Genomic DNA, 17,403 nt, shown 5'->3' on the forward strand with positions numbered 1-17,403 from the left:
CCTGTTGGACTTTGCCTACTGGAAAATGTTAAGAACATTCCCATGGTGAATTAAGGATTTGGCGGCATTCAGGACAGAGCCTGCTAAGAGACCTGAAATGACAAATCACAGATAATAATCGAGCCACTAGAGAAGTTCTGTTATCAGACACACGCGTTTTGTGGTTTGGTGCGTCAGCATAAATTGGTTTATATTTAGTGACTTCCATCTAAGGATGCTCAGCTTATCAGTCTCATGACTGAAATTGTCATTTTGCTTAAACAAACGGGGTTGGCCATGTGGTTTCATTTCCTTTTGCATTTTGGTAAGAGGTGTTGTCTCAGTGCTGGGTTGGGTGAATTTTAACACAGACATTTTATAGAATCCAATTTGAACCAAGTAACAAGTAAAAATTGCTTCAAAAAGGCAACCCCTGTTTTACTCTGCTAATCTAATGAAAGCAGATCATTCTTTAAAACTGCAGCTCAGTTCCTCAATTTATGCAAGATGACTCAAGAAGGAAGTCCCTCTAGTGAACAACCAGTTCAAAGTGTCGTTTATCTTGAATGTCATAGAAGTACATTCTTTCTGAACATTTCTCTCCATTTAAAACTGAAAGCATTTTTAACTTTAATTTTGTTGTTGTTTTTTGTGTGCGCTAACCTTTTTGAGCGAGGTCATGGTGAAATGAACCGATAAAGTGAATCTAGAAACAATGAGGTAGATGAAGAAATTTTTTTTTTAAATATGTCCTTTTTTCCATCACACACCCACCATTGGCCACTTACCAGAGGAGGCGTAACCTGTCCTTATGTGACATATTGAGAAGTCACATTGGAATGAGTCAGGACTCGCAAGGTGATTTATAACACACTCATTAGGTTTTTACTGCAGTTCCCATTAGAGTCTGTTTTATCTGCTGACATGCATCCGTCTTTCTCCGAGTTGCCCTCAGCTGGGTCACTGTCCTCTGAGCTGCCTTTGCTTCGCCCTCTGTGTTCACTCTTCCAGCTATGCCCACTATATATATATCCATTGGTTGGCCTAACGTTAGGGTAGCGTGACCTGTTGAGGCATAGGATTTCCTTGAAAGCGTACCTGAACTCTGGACTCCTACAGTAGATCAGTGGGTTGAAGGCTGAGTTAGCGTAGCCTATCCAGTTTAATATTCTGAATGTCAAGTTGTCCACATCACTTATTGTCGCTACCACGTTTAGTACAAAAAACGGCAGCCAGCACAGTGTGAATATACCCATTATGATGCCCAAAGTCTTCAAAGCTTTATGTTCCTTCAGGCAGAACTTGGGCTTCTTGGCGGTCCTCACCTCGCAATGGCTGCTCACCACATTTTGCTTTTTGGCATTGTTGTTCTGAGCGTGAAATCGCCCTTCACTTTTGTCAATCTTTTTCAGTTGCTTTCTTGCTTCCTGGAAGACGCGGCTGTATACGAAAACCATGATGATCAGGGGGATGTAGAAGGAGATTATGGACGAGATGATAGCATAGGCAGTGCTGGTGTAAAATTCACAGCATGTCGCGTTACTCATGCAACAAATTGCTTCATCTGTGCCAGAAGTCCACCACTTCATATAGATTGGTAGGAAGGAAATGAGCCCGGCAATGACCCACACCAGCAGCACAATGATGCGAGCTCTGCTCTTGGTCAGTAAGGACTGATAGCGGAAGGGGGATGTTATGGCGAGGTAGCGATCTAGAGCGATGACACAGAGCGTTTCGATACTGGCCGTGACGCACAGAACATCAGTAGCCGTCCAGAAATCACACCAGAAGCTGCCGAAGTGCCAAGTGCTCAGGATGACGTGAAGGGCGCCGAAAGGCACCACCACCAATCCCATGACCAGATCAGCACAAGCAAGTGATGTAATGAAGCAATTAGTGACGTTCTGAAGTCGTTGGAAACGGCCGATGGCTGTTATCACCAACACGTTGCCAAAGACGATGGCCAGGACAAGAATGGACATGAGTGTGCCCAGAAGCACCATCTGTACTTCGCTTTTGGTGGAGTTGTTCAAATTTGTGATGTTCTCACAGTTGCTTTCATTTGCATTGGGCTGTGTGTTTCCCATGACCTGACAGAGATTGAGAAGTAAAAGCAAGAAATTAATTCTAAATTAGTCAATAAAAAATAATAACACAGGGGTTTGTGCATTTGAGTGGTAAACCATGTTAAATGCAAACAGTTAGTAAACAAGATTAAAAACAGTGCAATTCCATGCAGACAATGCCATTTTTTACAAACCTCCAAAAAAGACTTCCACTTCTTCCATACAATGTTTAAGTACTCTTTTGAGGTCTGTAGGGTTGTTATGAACGAGTAGATCCTCCCTTCATTATGGCTTTCTCTTGCATGCTTATCTCTCTCACACTTTTGCTCTCTTTCTCTGTCACCATAGCACTTTTCTCAACCTCTCTCACACACAGTCACTCTGCTGAGCGGTGTTACGTTGAATGTGGCTCCCAGGCTACTTGTCAGAGCCCTTATAACATTCTGTGATGACATCATAGCTGACTTCCAGCCAATGAGCTCTGAGAGTGAGGTGAAGGCTGCACTGCTGCAATAGAGGATTAAGTAACAACATTCTGACAGCTACAGTGAGACTATTTGAATTGCATTTCAAACTGTTCATGCAGACTTGTTTTTAAAAAAATTCTGCCCTGATACATTATTTCATAGCTTTTATGACTGTTCTGTTCTGTAACTCATGAGATGAACATTAATGTACTGTAAGTGCTTTGCTTTGACATTGATAAAATGACTTTTAAAAAATGACTGTAAAAAAACCCAACTTACTTGTTAAAAGTAGGCACATTTCCTATCCTAAATCCTAAAGTAGGATTCATTGTTAGTATTAATGTTTAATCTATTATGCAAATTTCATTTATCAGCCATTCTTATCAATTAAAGAAATTTGACACAAAGCTAACAATATTCCTAGTTTACAGTGCATGGTTTATTAGAAAGCTAGATCTAATGCTTGTGCTTAAAATTTGTGCTTAATTTCGAAGGTCTGCTAGGTTTTAAAGCTTGAGCAGTGTACATCCATGATCCAGAAATGAAAATCTGTGTACGTCTTCACTTTGTGGATTTTCTGAAACACAATGCCCTTATCATTGTTTGAGCTGCTGGCTTTGCTTCCTGTGGGTCAGACCTGCTGAGCCGGTCTGGACAGTGTTTACATGCTAGAGAGAGTAACAAGATCTTGGTACCAATTACTGGTGTCCATGTATCATCTGAATGTCCAGAATCATCTGAGTCATATCTTTATATTTCCTGTAATCCAGAAATGCCAATTGCTTAGTGCCTAGTGCCTAGTGCCTAGTGCCTAGTGTGTGTGTGTGTGTGTGTGAGTTTAGTTTAGTAGAGTTTAGTCGAGTTTACTCCAGCCCTAATTAAACACACCTCAACCAGTTAAGGTCTTCAGGATCACTAGAAACTTCTAGGGCTGTGTTCGAATTCGCCCCTATACTATACGCCCCATTCACTATTCCCTACATTACTCCACTAATATAGTCCGCTTGAAGGAGTGAATGAAAACGAGTGTCCGTGCGAGTGAGTGAGTGAATTCGGACACTGAGTGCGACGAAAGGGCTACTGCTTTTGCATTGTGCTTGCTGTTTAATAATTATTTGAAACTAGGCAGCTCCAGTAGTGAAAAGATTTACCTTGAATTCTGTCATGTAAACTAGCATGTATAAACCTTAATAAACTAATTAATAATCAATAAAAAAAATTATACCCGTGTAATATTACACTGTTCCCACATTGGACCAGCTCGGTTTGGAAAATGTATGATTCATCTGCGGGTGCCATTTTCTGGCGAGACGCAGGAATTAATTTGGTACGACCCTCACAGTGCTTTATGGGTATTCTCTAGCCGTAAAGGCGTACATTAGTTGTACACTCCTTGTTGTGGTGCATTATGGGATTGAATGAGTGCACTCGATAACATCCACCATGGTTTCGGAAACACTACAAATGGCTGTCCCCTCAAATAGCAAATTCGTACACAGCCTAGGTGTGTTGGAACTAAACGTGATCCTCCACGACTACAGTGATTTCATGGGAGCAGCAGGTTAAATGTTTTGCCACCTGTGGTTTCAGACTGAATAAAGAAGCTGCAAGTATTATGGGTGTGATGCTTGTTTGTACAGTTGTGAAATAAATTGTGATAACTTCTTGTTGGCTCAATAGATATGGATTGTTTTATTAAGCCACTGAACATTGCAGAGTTATTTATGGTATTTATCCGTATTACTTAGTTATATTGTAAGTCTTTATTATACAATTGTATTATTTAATTTTAGTATTGTGTTAAATGCTTGTGTCATTTTTATTAAATATATATATATATATATATATATATATATATATATTTATATTTAATTTGTTTTATTTCAGTTTAGTATTAGTCATTCAACTTAAAACGTTTTTGTTTGTTTAATTTTAAGTAATAATTTAATTTTAATTTAATTCGTGTTTTAATTTTTTTTAATCATTATTTCAGCTTTATTTCAATTAACAAAAACATTTTTATTTTAGTTAACAGTAACACTGTTGAGTACAGTGAGTTTTGCATTGTCTGCCTCTGTGTTATTTGATACTTCTGTTTTTGGAATGCTTGGTATATCGTTCCTCAAAAAAGACCATTATAAAGTATTGCTTGCTTGGTACCAGCTCATCTTTGCATTTCCAATGCAAAGATTTAGCAATTTACAGTTTTTTACAATCACTTTGTTACTATTTTCAGAACCTTGATGTCATTTTTCACAACTCTAGACACAAAACTCACAACCAATGATCAAAAAGCACATTTTTCAAAACTCCAACCCTTTTCTCAATTGCTTGGATACAATACACATAAAACTTAGATCATTTGTTCATTCAACAAAGATCACCTGTTCAATATGACACAACTTAACATCAAAGTACGACTATTTCAAAAGGCAATTCACACATTACATTTCAAATGAGTGTCTATTCATTTCCTTACAATGATCTAACTATCAATTGATACAACTGCTCAAAATGATAAGTAACTGTTGCATTACTCTTAATGCATAGTTGTATGGAAACAGACACACAATCTTCCATGTTTACAGTAAATCATGAAAGTTTCAAGATAATGAGATTCATTGTCACCAATTAGCATGGCATGAACCAATTAGACTACAATATCCATGGATGTAGCCTAATATTTTATCATACTGTAATGCTTCATCAGACACTGTGTCTATGGTGCCAAATACTGTACCACCTTTTCAGACTATGTACAGTATTGACAGTACAGTACTGTATAGATGCAGGCCCTTGTAACTGCGTGTCCAATTCTGCCAATCACAGCAGAGCAGTGTCAGGCCTGGACTCGCCATGCCAAAGGTTTTTTCCAAGATGTCATTTTCCAACATCCATTGTGATGTAGATGAGAACCTGTGGCCAAATCCACAACACAGAGTTGATGACAGTGTAGAAGTACAGTAATCACTCCTGTTTAGTTTCTTACAGCAAGTTGAGGAACACTGCATTTGATGTTTTACAGTACTGTCTTTTCTTTTCTATTTCATAGCTAATTATTTTTGCTTTGATTCAAAAAACCATGTTGTGATTGTACTGTAGTGTTTTGCATCAATATATTACAAACTTTGTTCACAATGATTCCACTGTGTCTGTAATATTCTCTCTACTACTGCAGTACTTTTACAGAGATGTATTTACTGTACATGTAGAACCATAATGAAACCTGTATCACCTATTTTGCTCTACAATATTTAATGATTGTACGAACAATGACACAGTGAAACTATCGGTTGCTTGTGTGTGGGTGATCTATAGTTATGTTTCAATGGTATTTCACAGTTAATTTGTTTTTTGAACCAATGATTGTGCAAGTGCAAGATTTCTTTAAAGATGTGAATGCACAATGCAATGTTTTGAACATTAGACAGCCTGTGTTACAAGTGATTATCGTTTTGAGTTTTGTGTCTAGAGTTTTGAAAAATGACATCAAGGTTCTGAAAATAGTAGCAAAGTGATTGTAAAAAACTGTAATGTTTCAACCAATTACGTGTTAATTACGTGTTTAAATGGGTGGTACAATTCCCTTTTCACAAGATGTAAAATAAATCTCTGAGTGTATTTGTGAAGTTTTACCCCACAGATATTTTTATATAGCATGTTAAAGTTGTCACTTTTTGAGGGTTAGCAAAAATGCACCGTTTTGTGCCCTTTAAATGCAAACAAGCTGCTGCTCCTAGCACAGAGGGCGGAGCTTCGTTAGCAGCTCCGATTACCTCGCAGACACATCACTAAAATGTCAGAAACTGTTCTGCCTTTTATGTTTAAACCGGAGTCAGACAAAGATGGAGAGACTAAGAAGAAGTGACAACATGTAGAATGCAACAGGATGTTGCTGATGTGGAGTTAACCATCTTCAATTAGCATTATAATCTATAAATCGCTTGTATAAGAACTGTTGTGAGATGCACACAGAGTGACTTTCTATTGCATGTGAAAAGAAGGATGCTACAGTTTGAGCTGACTCACAAATGTGCTCGACGACTACAACCACTCTTCCTCTTTTTTTTAAACATGGACTGTGTGTTCCCGGGGGCGGGGTTTATGTACATTTTAGGGTTGGTGATGTCACTAACCCGTGAGATATGTCTTGTTGTCCTTACCAGCCGTTTGTTGTAGTCCTTAAAAAACGATTTCTTTAAATGCAAATATTTCCATTTGCTTTGAACTTTGAGCGTTATAACTTTGCAGATGTTGTTTATGCTCAAACAGCAACATTACACACTAACTAAAGTTAGAAAAGTGAAATCATAATCAACCACCCCTTTAAAACATCTTAAAAGTGTTTAAAGTGTTAGCATTCGTGTCGTTGAGGTTTCAGTCTAGGCTGATAATCCAAAAATTGAGGGTAGGAGTGATCTATGAACTGGAGAGTAAAGAAGAATTCATTGTCAAGTTTCAAATGTACTGAAAAGTGCTTTTTTGTAACAAAAAAGTGTTTGCTAGATAAGATATCTTAAATCTGGATGTCCTGAGTTTAAACAGAAACAACCAGGAATTACATTCCCTCTTTTTTTTACGAGGGACAGACCAAGAATTGCATGCATGACCATGTCAACCAAACTGTTTTGCATATCAAAGTTTATGCAAATTTGATGGACATCCACTGTTCTACACTACTGTTCAAAGGTTTGTGGACAGTAAGATTTTTAAAAATGTTTTTGAGAGAATTCTCTTATGTCAATCAAGGCTTCATTTTTAAAAATCAAAAATACAATAAAAACAGTAAAATTGTAAAATATTATTACAAATAACTGTATATTTTTTAACATACTTTAAAATGTAATTTATTTCTGTGATGGCAAAGCTGAATTGTCAGCTCATAATCAGTTACATTTAGTTTCATGATCCTTCAAAAATCATTCTAATTCGATGTTTCGGATCTCAAGAAATATTTCTTATCAGAATTGAAAACCGTTGCTTCAGGATTCTTTGATAAACAGAAATGTATTTAAATTATAATTTATTTAAATTATAAATAATTTGCTACATTATAAATGTCTTTACTGTAGGGGTGGGCGATATGGCAATTTTTTTTGTGGAAAATCACGATTCACGATTTTATCACGTTTCTTTTTCATGTTGGTTTTACTATTTTGCAAGTGACGGAGCATTACAGCCAAACTAATGTCTTTGTAAGATAAGAACAAAGATGCGCATTACATATACATAACAAATAATATACAAATGAAATAAACTGCCGGCACGGACACCGACACGGACACACCGGCACCGGCATTGACGCCGGCACTGACACTGACACACCGGCACGGACGCCGGCACCAGCACGGACACGTCAACGGCACAGACACCAGCACGGAAACTCGGCACTGACACGGACACCGGCATGGAAACCCGGCACAGACACAGACACACCGGCACGGACACGACAATGGCATGGACACAGGCACTGACACCCGGCACTCACACAGACACTGGCACGGAAACTGAACCGGCGAGGAAACCCGACACATGCACTAGCACGGAAACCCTGCACGTACACACTGGCACGGACACATAAGCACGGACACTGGCCCGGACATATTGGCACGGACACCAGGACAGGCACATCAGCAAAAAAAAAACAGCCCGGACACATCGGCACGGACACGTAGGCATGGACACCGGCACGGACACCACCACAGCCACATTGGCACGGACACGGCACGGAATCCCGGCACAGACACGGACACACGGACACAGCACCGGTACAGACACCAGCACGGACACCAGCATGGACACACCGGCGTGGACACCAAGACTATAAGTTATCAAGCTTATTAGAAAAGCGTACTTTTCATATTATACGATTTAGAAAGAACACAAACAGTTGGAGCAGAGTGTGTTGCTCTTGACAAATAAGGAGCTGAAAAATCCATTGTCCATATTAACTCATACAAAAGCTCATTTTGGTCATGAAATATTCTGTGAGTCCATGATTCATAATACAATCATTCTACGCAAGTCTGTATGTTGTGGTTTTCGTGAATCAGCGACAACATCATTGTTACAGTTGGCTTCGCTCACAGCCGACTAGAGAGGCCTAGAGACTAGGACTAGAGAGGCCTTAAATGTTGTAGAATTTAATCTTAACTAATCTCAGTGCTGAATACTGATCTGCATGTGGAAAATATAATTGGAATCAACGGTTTATTTTCCTAATATCTCTGTGATCTTCCAGACATAAATAAATTCCAACACCCCCGTGATCAGCAAATCCAGATGCTGGCTGGCAAAGTTATAAAGGGCACTGGTGAAAAACGGATAGTGGTCTTCCAGAATGTGCTCTATGGAGACATTGCCGCCAGTGAATTCTGCAGTGGGAGCGGTGTTTTCATGTTGTTTCTTATTGGCTTGGTATGTATTGGCTCAACATCATAGCTCACTCTCCGAGAGCTGAAATCCTCAAGGAGAGGAGGGGCGTATGGATATGTCCTAGAGGAGTTTTTTGTATAAGACTGATAATGAGTCGGACAGTTGCAGGCGGAGACACTGTGGTGTTTTTAAAGTATGGAAATATTCTTTTTTTTCTGTATTATCATTTCTGAAAGCTAATGTTCGTGATAAATCAACAAGTATGAATGAACTTCATAATTAATCACCTTTGGCCCACCCGTTTGAAACACTGCCATTGCTGAGATTTGAAGGATGCACTGTTGTATGCCACTTAAGTGCCCAAACTGCAGTTTCCATTGAACAGAATGGAATAATAACTTGCCAGACTGCTTTGACACTTTAAATAATAATTTATCAGTCTTGCCAGATCCTACAAGAGAACCAAGCAACCTGGCCTGAAAATAACTGTGTAAAAACACAGTGTGTGTGTGTGTGTGTGTCATTCTGATGAAACGTAGTCTCTGATTATTTCCTTATCAGCACCTTGATGGCTTGTGTGTAGGCCTGCAGTGAGTTTCTTTTGGACAGTGGTTGTCTACAGAAAAACCCATGAGCACATTTATGCAGCATTACTCACTGCTTCTGTGAAGTGCATACTGATTTTAAAAGCACTGTATAATTTTTCCCCCATACCCTTGAAACTGTCTGCTGACTTTATCATACTATGGACATTAATGGTTATGAGATGGTCTGTCCTTATGTCTGGTCCATATAAGGCCTTTAAACCTTTATATGATGGTGTTAGTGATATTGAGATATATTCAAGGACATGTCTATATGAACAAAAACATTGCAGTGAAGCTCAGCCCCTGGCCGTTAATAACAAGCTTTCCAGCCTTATTTAAAGTGTGAACTACCTCAAGGGATAAAAACATCTGGAGGGCTACTGGTTTGATATACTGGAAGAATATCCATTTGCCTTATTTTTTATTTTATTTTTTAAGCAATCACATGCTGCTATTTGCACTTTACACTATTCTCTGTTCACACATGTTTAAGGAATAATAATGAAATATATTGATATCCACTCTAAATAAATGTCACCGTGATTTTGCCAAGGAAGACATGTTCCTGGATCAACATAACCCTATCCCTATATTACCGCTACCCATAACTTATTCACAAATCATTTCCCTCTGATTTTAGGGATAACACTGATGTAGAAGCACCCAACTCTGGTTGTAAGCCCATACATTATACAGAAATACAAAATATAGGTCATATTTTGTACTTCCAAAAAAGTCCATACAATAATATTGCTGTACAATAACATATAATATGCTATTAAATCTGTCATATTTTTTCACAATACATGGTGAACAGGTCTTTACTCTAACATTTTATTTATTTATTCATTCATTTTATTTTATTTTTTGCTACTGGACCATAGTGATAGTAAGAGGTCAGACAAAGAAGGAATATTTCTGAGATCATACATGTGTGTGTGTGTGTGTGTGTGTGTGTGTGTGTGTGTGTGTGTGTGTGTGTGTGTGTGTGTGTGTGTGTGTGTGTGTGTGTGTGTGTGTGTGTGTGTGTGTGTGTGTGTGTGTGTGTGTGTGTGTGTGTGTGTGTGTGTGTGTGTGTGTGTGTGTGTGTGACACATTTTACACCATGAAATAGACAAATTAAAGTCTGAAAAGGAAAGTTGAATGCATGAAAGTGGGAGCAGGGATGTGAGCCAAAATGAGGGCAGTGATGGACCTAAGCAGGAAAGGAAAATACAGTATAAACAACTGTGATGTTTCACAGAGTTGCCCTACTTACTGAAACTCTTGTTGAGAGATACACGTATGTAAATGTGCTAGAGAAGCAGACAGATGGTTGAGTCATTTCCTCCCCCATTCTCTCAGGATACCTGGGAAATATCCGCTCTTCGATAAGACACTCATTCATTCTCGGTATACTTTCACATTAATGTGAAACAAATCAGGCTAGTTTTCCTAAATTAAATTGTGATAAAGTGTTGCTATTATTTTAATTGTGCAAAAGTTTTTTTGTTGTTGTTAATATTTAATGAATGTTTTTGTGTTTCCTGTTCAGTTAAATGCAACATTTTTCTGTGTGTCTCTTCATTGCAAATGTTGTGGACAGTTTGTCCTCAAATTCTTACAACAGCGCCTGAGGCAGTGAACACCTTGTAATGACTGGGTGTTTCTACGTAGAGGATTTAACTAAAGTTAACAAACACCACCTGTATTTATTTAGCCTTGTTTTGGTAGCCCTTTCTATCAAATTGCAATAACGGAGCCCTCTTAACTCAGAAATGCCATTTTTTTAGAAACTACTAAATACCATTGACAAGAAGACATATGTGCACTATGCCTTGTGACTTAACCCCATTTCTTGAGTTGCCATGTTTCCAAAGAAGTATTGTCAAAAAGCACACAGCATTGATAAGAATCAAAACTATCTCTCAGTATGATAATGATGTGCATACATAATTTATAATAAGCACTGCAATATTCCATACAAAATAAGAATGGTCACTTTTGATTTCATGGTGACTAAAGCAGTAGTCGACACTCAAATTGCACAGACATCAGACAAATTTCAGAGCCACAGTGTTCAATGCATTATTTGTATTGGAAAGCATTCAACAATCCTTGGCATTTACTCTCCATAGAGCTTCGATGAAGGCATCGTATCCCTTGGAGATGAAAATAATCATGGGAAAAGAAATTAGATCAAATTGCACTAATATAATTCATATCCCAATGAGGGGAGGGGCTAGTGTGTGAGCAGCAGTCACACACCAAGTATGAATCTGTAATGCATATTGTGAGAATGACAGGAGCGAGCATGATTAATTGACGTAGATAAGAATAAATGGGACTATCAATAAATAAACAGCACTTAATTTCTCAGGTGTCGATCTGGGGTTACCAGTCCTATTTTAGCGTCTTCACCAATATTTGTCTCACTCTGAAATGAAAGAGCAATGAATAAATTTCCAACATTTAAAGATGAGAATGGACTTCATAAAAGGCTGCATGTGAGGACATACATTATGAATGTGCCTCTACCTCGGCCTTTCACCTACATTATTCGATTTTCATTATTCATCCCAAACTATTGCATATAGATTTTTGAAATGAACGACTGCCTGTGATGACAGATTAAATGCTTCCCTTTTTATTTTGCCAATCAATTGAAACATATCCAAGCGATATCTAATAATTACATCTTATGTTTTGGTCATGGCACAGACTGAGACGATCAATTAAGCGTATGACGATAAGAAATAAAGGTAAAGCAATACAATAAGGTCTCATTTGTTAACATTACACTCTAAAAAATGCTGGGTTCAACCCACGTTTGGGTCAAATATTGACAAACCCACGGTTTAAAATGTAATTTAAAAATGAAATGGTTGGGTTTGTCCATATTTGTCCCAACCATGGGTTGAAACAACCCATCATTTGTTAGAGTGTTTAATGTATTAAATAACTAACAGTTATTAACACATTTTTAGCTAAATAATAAAAATAGCGTTCATAGTTCACATAGCATAAACTAATGTTAACAATACAACTTTTGATTTTAAAAATGTATTAGCAAATGTTGAAATTAATATTAGCCTAACTAATAAATGCTGTAGAAGTATTGCTCATTCTTAGTTGATCTTAACTAATGTAGTTAATGTTAACTAATGAAACCTTATTGTAAAGTGTTACTGAAATAAATATCAAATCTAATGAAACAAGGTCAGTCTCTTTTATTGTGTGCATGTTTTCCTTTCCTTGTGTTGTGGGAAATAGGAGATCTCACATTTTCTCCTGAATTTCCCTGTCTACCAGACACTTCCTCGATGTGGCCACACCCAGTCACACTTACCTCCTGACCCATCGACATTCTGGTTTTAGGGCTTGCCAACAGTAAAAGGTTGTTTTTGTTGCTATGTTACGGGCGCCTTTCCAACATTTATAAATAGCATTGAGGCCTTGCGTGCTGTTCCTCTCTGTAGGAAGAGCAGAAGCAGGGGTTGCTGTAGGTTGAGGTGAGCTCTCAGCGGGTGAGTGCACATAGGGGTAATTGTGCATGCAGAACTGCAGAGTTCCCACCAGATACTCCTCTTACACTGCACCACGGTGATGATGCGATTTTAGTTTTTTTTATTTTTTTTTATTTTTTTTTTTATTTCAAAGTGTTTTTATTGTTTTAAATGTATATAACACAAAAAAACAACAACATACATTCTCTTATGTCATACAAGGCATCCCCATCCACAAACCTCATACTTTATATACATTATCTCACATATCCCCTTTCATCGCAGATTGGCATCCAAGGTTCGTACAAATACTGAGAATGCACACAGAACACAAAACAAAAAAAAAGGAAGAAAAGAGAAAAGGGGGAGAGAAGGTGAGACGAGAGCATACATTTTAATCTAAAGAATTAGGATCAAATGGATTTTCATAATAGTCCAAGAAAGGTTGCCATACATTCTGAAACCTTTCTGCTGAGCTTTGGACTGTAGTTCTTAACTTTTCAAGCTGGAGGAAGGACATAGTTTCGCACACCCAACGTGAATGTTTTGGGGGTGAGGAAGATTTCCAATTTGTAAGAATTAGTCGGCGGGCTAACAGTGTAGAGAATGCTATTAATTGAGATTGGCCTCTTGAAACCCCAACTTTACTATGTACCACCCCAAATATTGCAATGATAGGATCTGGATCAATCTTCTTTTTATAAATGTAGGTGAATGTATTAAATATCTCCGACCAGAATGTGCCTATGCTTGGGCATGACCAGAACATGTGAGCCAGAGAAGCAGGGCCTTGGTGGCAACGTGTACAGTTGGGATCCACATCAGGATATATTTTGGCCAATTTGGTCCTAGAGAAGTGCAGGCGATTAAATACTTTGAATTGTATCAACCTGTGCCTAACACAGATAGACGATGTGTATATTTTATGTATAGCTCTTTGCCAAATTTCGTCCATCAATTCTGTATTTAGATCCTCCTCCCACTGTACCTTAAGAGACAGAAGAGATGGGCAATTCATGTCCTGGATAGCAGTATACAGCTGGGAGACACCACCCGAGAGATGGGGGCTTGACCGTCAGACAATGATCAAGAGGGCCGATATTTGGTTTTAAGGGGAATGAACGAAACTGGGAACGGACAAAATCGCGGACCTGAAGATACCTAAAAAAATGTGTTTTTGGTAAACTTAATTCATTAACCAAATAATCAAAAGAAACGAACGTGCCATCTACAAAAAGATCTCCCACACTGTTTATGCCTTTTCTAGCCCAGGTGAGAAAGGCCGTATCTATAAGCGATGGCTTAAAAAGAAAGTTTGAGGATAGAGGCATAGACACCAAAGGTTGTATGTGACCAAAATTCTTGCGAAATTGGGTCCATATGCGTAAGCTGCCTCTTACAATAGGATTGTCCGTATGTGCACCCACTGCCACTGGCAGTGGAGCACACAGCATTGAGGCCAAAGAGACGGACGCGTATGAATGTTGTTCCATTAGACACTGTAAGACTGTAAAACTTGTTGGAGAAACTGTCCTGACCACATGGTCTATTGAAACAAAGGAACTTGCTGAAAATTAACATTCGACCTCCCCCTCACGCAGTCTCACCTGATTTCATTCTCTCACCCAGTAACAGCTAAAACCCACACAAGTATATATATGGTTTAATGTGAATGATTATTGTGTTTAGTATCATTTTAAAGGTCTCAGGGTGGCTGGTTCAGATGTCTCATTCCAAATAAGTAAAACAAAAGGTAATAAGGTTTTTTAGAAGTTTGGAGAAACTGGCACACAAAGAAAGGTGGACAAATGGTCTTTCTCCCCTACCCCCAAAATAAGGTGTAACCTGAATGCAAATTACCATTGTAAAGGAGTTCTGGCTATTTAATGGAATGCAGCAAGGAGTCGTGGCTTTTTCTGTATTTCAGATAGCCCATGAGGTAGCTCATGTAGTTCTTAAATGTTGGGTTTGCATCTATTTCTCTAATCCTAAAACATTTGATGGTTTGCATTGATTATCTTTCAATTGATTATGGAATTGTTATAATACACTTACCTGACATAATAAATTGTTATATTTGATTATTCTAACAGACTTTGACTTTATTTTCATTGGAGTTAAAAGGAATAGTCAAACATTAACGTATATTTAAAGATGCACAGATATCATTGAAAAACTTTTTCATTTTATGGAGTCAGATGAAACGAGTTAATACATAAAATAAAATGTATTGCATTTAATTAAAAAATCCCTTTGCCATTGGAAGAGACGGAACGCGTTGAGACCTTCACCGCTAATTTGAATGCCGCCATTGGATCAAATTAGACGGACTTACAACACCAACTCGGACTACTCCCACTAATAGAAGCTCCATACCATATTACTAATTTGTGAATGTTTGCCGCCCAATAATAGTATAAAAAATTTGGTAGAGCTAGTCCAGCATTCTCCTTGCGTCTCTCGAGAACTGTTTTCCGTACGCGAGGTATAGTTGTGTTCCATATAAATGTACTGATGTGCCTGTCAAGCTCCTTAAAGAATGATTTGGGTATGAAGATAGGGACTGTTTGGAATAAGTACAAGATCTTAGGTAACGTTACCATCTTTATTGAATTAATACGTCCAGCCAGGGACAGAGGCAGAGTAGACCAACGATTAAGGTTCTCCTTGATCTGTCCTAAGGCTGATTTGAAGTTATTTTGGAATAGGTCCTTATATCTACTTGTGACACTTACTCCCAGGTATGTCATGGGGCCCTCTGTAGTCCTGAATGGGTATGAGTCAAAGGATCGATTCCGAGCCAAAACATTAATTGGAAACAAAACACTTTTGGTGGGGTTAATCTTGTACCCAGAAGATTTACCAAATTGAGAAATGATGTCTAGGCATTCTGGGATTGAAGTCTCCGGATCTGATAAAAACATCAGCAAATCATCGGCATACAAAGACACTTTATGAACCAGGCCGCCCCTCGTGATACCCCGTATATTGTTATTACATCGCAATGCCGCAGCAAGTGGCTCAATGACCAGATCAAAGAGAAGAGGGGACAACGGACAACCCTGTCGTGTCCCTCTCTGAACAGTGAAATATTGCGAATTAAAGTTATTAGTCCTCACTCTAGCTTGGGGTGCTGCATACAACGTCTGAATCCAAGAAACAAAGACCGGACCAAAGCCGAATTTGATTAGAGTTTTGAAAAGGTATCCATACTCAATTCGATCTAAAGCTTTATGCGCGTCTTGTGAAATCACTATTTTTGTCGAGTGAATCGAATGTTTAGAATATATTATGTTAAAGAGGCGACGTAAATTGTGAAAAGACTGCCTGCCCTTTACAAAGCCTGTCTGGTCAGGATGCACAATTTTTGGTACTATAGATTCCAATCTTAAGGAGAGAATCTTTTTAAGTATTTTATAATCACATGTGAGTAGGCTGATCGGGCGATAAGACTCGCATTTAGTGGGGTCTTTTTCCTTTTTGGGAAGCACAGATATTGTGGCTTGGGTCATAGACATAGGCAGCTTCTCTTGTTTGAGTGATTCATTGTAGACGAGGCACAGTAAAGGTATCAACTTAGGGGCAAAAGCCTTATAAACTCAATTGGATACCCATCTGGGCCTGGTGCCTTTCTATTTTTCATTGATCTAATTGCTTGACTAATCTCAGTTTCGACTATCGGCTGCTCAAGGATGGCCTTATCCTCCTCATGTCACGGTAGACACATTCTCTGTCCCTTCTAGTCTCGTGTTTATGTTGTTGTATGAGTGCACGTGTGTAGTGGGCGTGAGTGTATGTCATTACCTAATCCACTCCAGCTGATCATCATTACATCACCAGCTGCAGACACTCTCACCACGCTTTATATGCTCACCGTTGTGTTCTCATCTTTGTCAGATCGTTGTTTGATGTCGTCGGTGTTGGTGTTTCTAGTCTTCGTGTTCCTGCCCAGTGTTCCCGTTGTTCGTCGTTCTGGATTTCGTCACCTTGTGGATTGTCTTCTCACCATCGTCTCATCACGGCACTTTCACTAGTCTGACCATCGAAGTCCCTGCGCCACCCACTACCATCGGCTTGTACTGTTCCAGTTTGTTTGTGACATTTACTTCCTTATTAAAAGAGTCAACTCGCGTTTGCTTCCTGTTGTCATTTGGATCATTATGACAGAACGATCTGACCAAAGAATGGAAGCAGCGAGCGCGCCTTCGCCTACTCTGGAGGAGTTCGTTCATCACAGCATTCAGAGAATGAATACACAGGAAAGGGAGATCGGCGACACGGGTCGCGCAGTACAAGCATTGGTGGCGCAGGTGTCCGAGCTCACCCAGCAGATCCAACGCCTACGTGCTCCCGCTGCGCCACCCGCACCAGCCGTTCCCCCCACACCACCAGAGAACCCCTCCCAGTCGGAGCCACGCCTACCCATCCCGGAAGCCTACTCTGG

The 17,403-nt window shown here is 39.0% G+C and overlaps 1 protein-coding gene across 1 annotated transcript; it reads right to left on the reverse strand.

Annotated features, from left to right (window-relative positions):
• Positions 1-253: 253 nt before the first annotated feature.
• On the reverse strand, positions 254-2,346 carry adrb2a (adrenoceptor beta 2, surface a). The gene is made up of 2 exons (XM_056261884.1): positions 2,240-2,346; positions 254-2,069 (listed from the first exon to the last, which is right to left on the reverse strand). Exon 2 carries the CDS (start codon positions 2,064-2,066, stop codon positions 843-845), a length of 1,224 nt encoding a protein of 407 aa, XP_056117859.1. The 5' UTR covers positions 2,067-2,069; positions 2,240-2,346; the 3' UTR covers positions 254-842.
• Positions 2,347-17,403: the final 15,057 nt, after the last annotated feature.

Source organism: Rhinichthys klamathensis, unplaced genomic scaffold (genome assembly GCF_029890125.1).
Source record: "Rhinichthys klamathensis goyatoka isolate OS25496 unplaced genomic scaffold, OSU_Roscu_1.1 h1tg000186l_1, whole genome shotgun sequence".
NCBI classification, from domain to species: Eukaryota; Metazoa; Chordata; class Actinopteri; order Cypriniformes; family Leuciscidae; genus Rhinichthys; species Rhinichthys klamathensis.

Bases quoted from the DNA above. Each gene is read 5' to 3' on its own strand.
- adrb2a (XM_056261884.1), bottom strand. From the start codon at position 2,066: ATGGGAAACACACAGCCCAATGCAAATGAAAGCAACTGTGAGAACATC.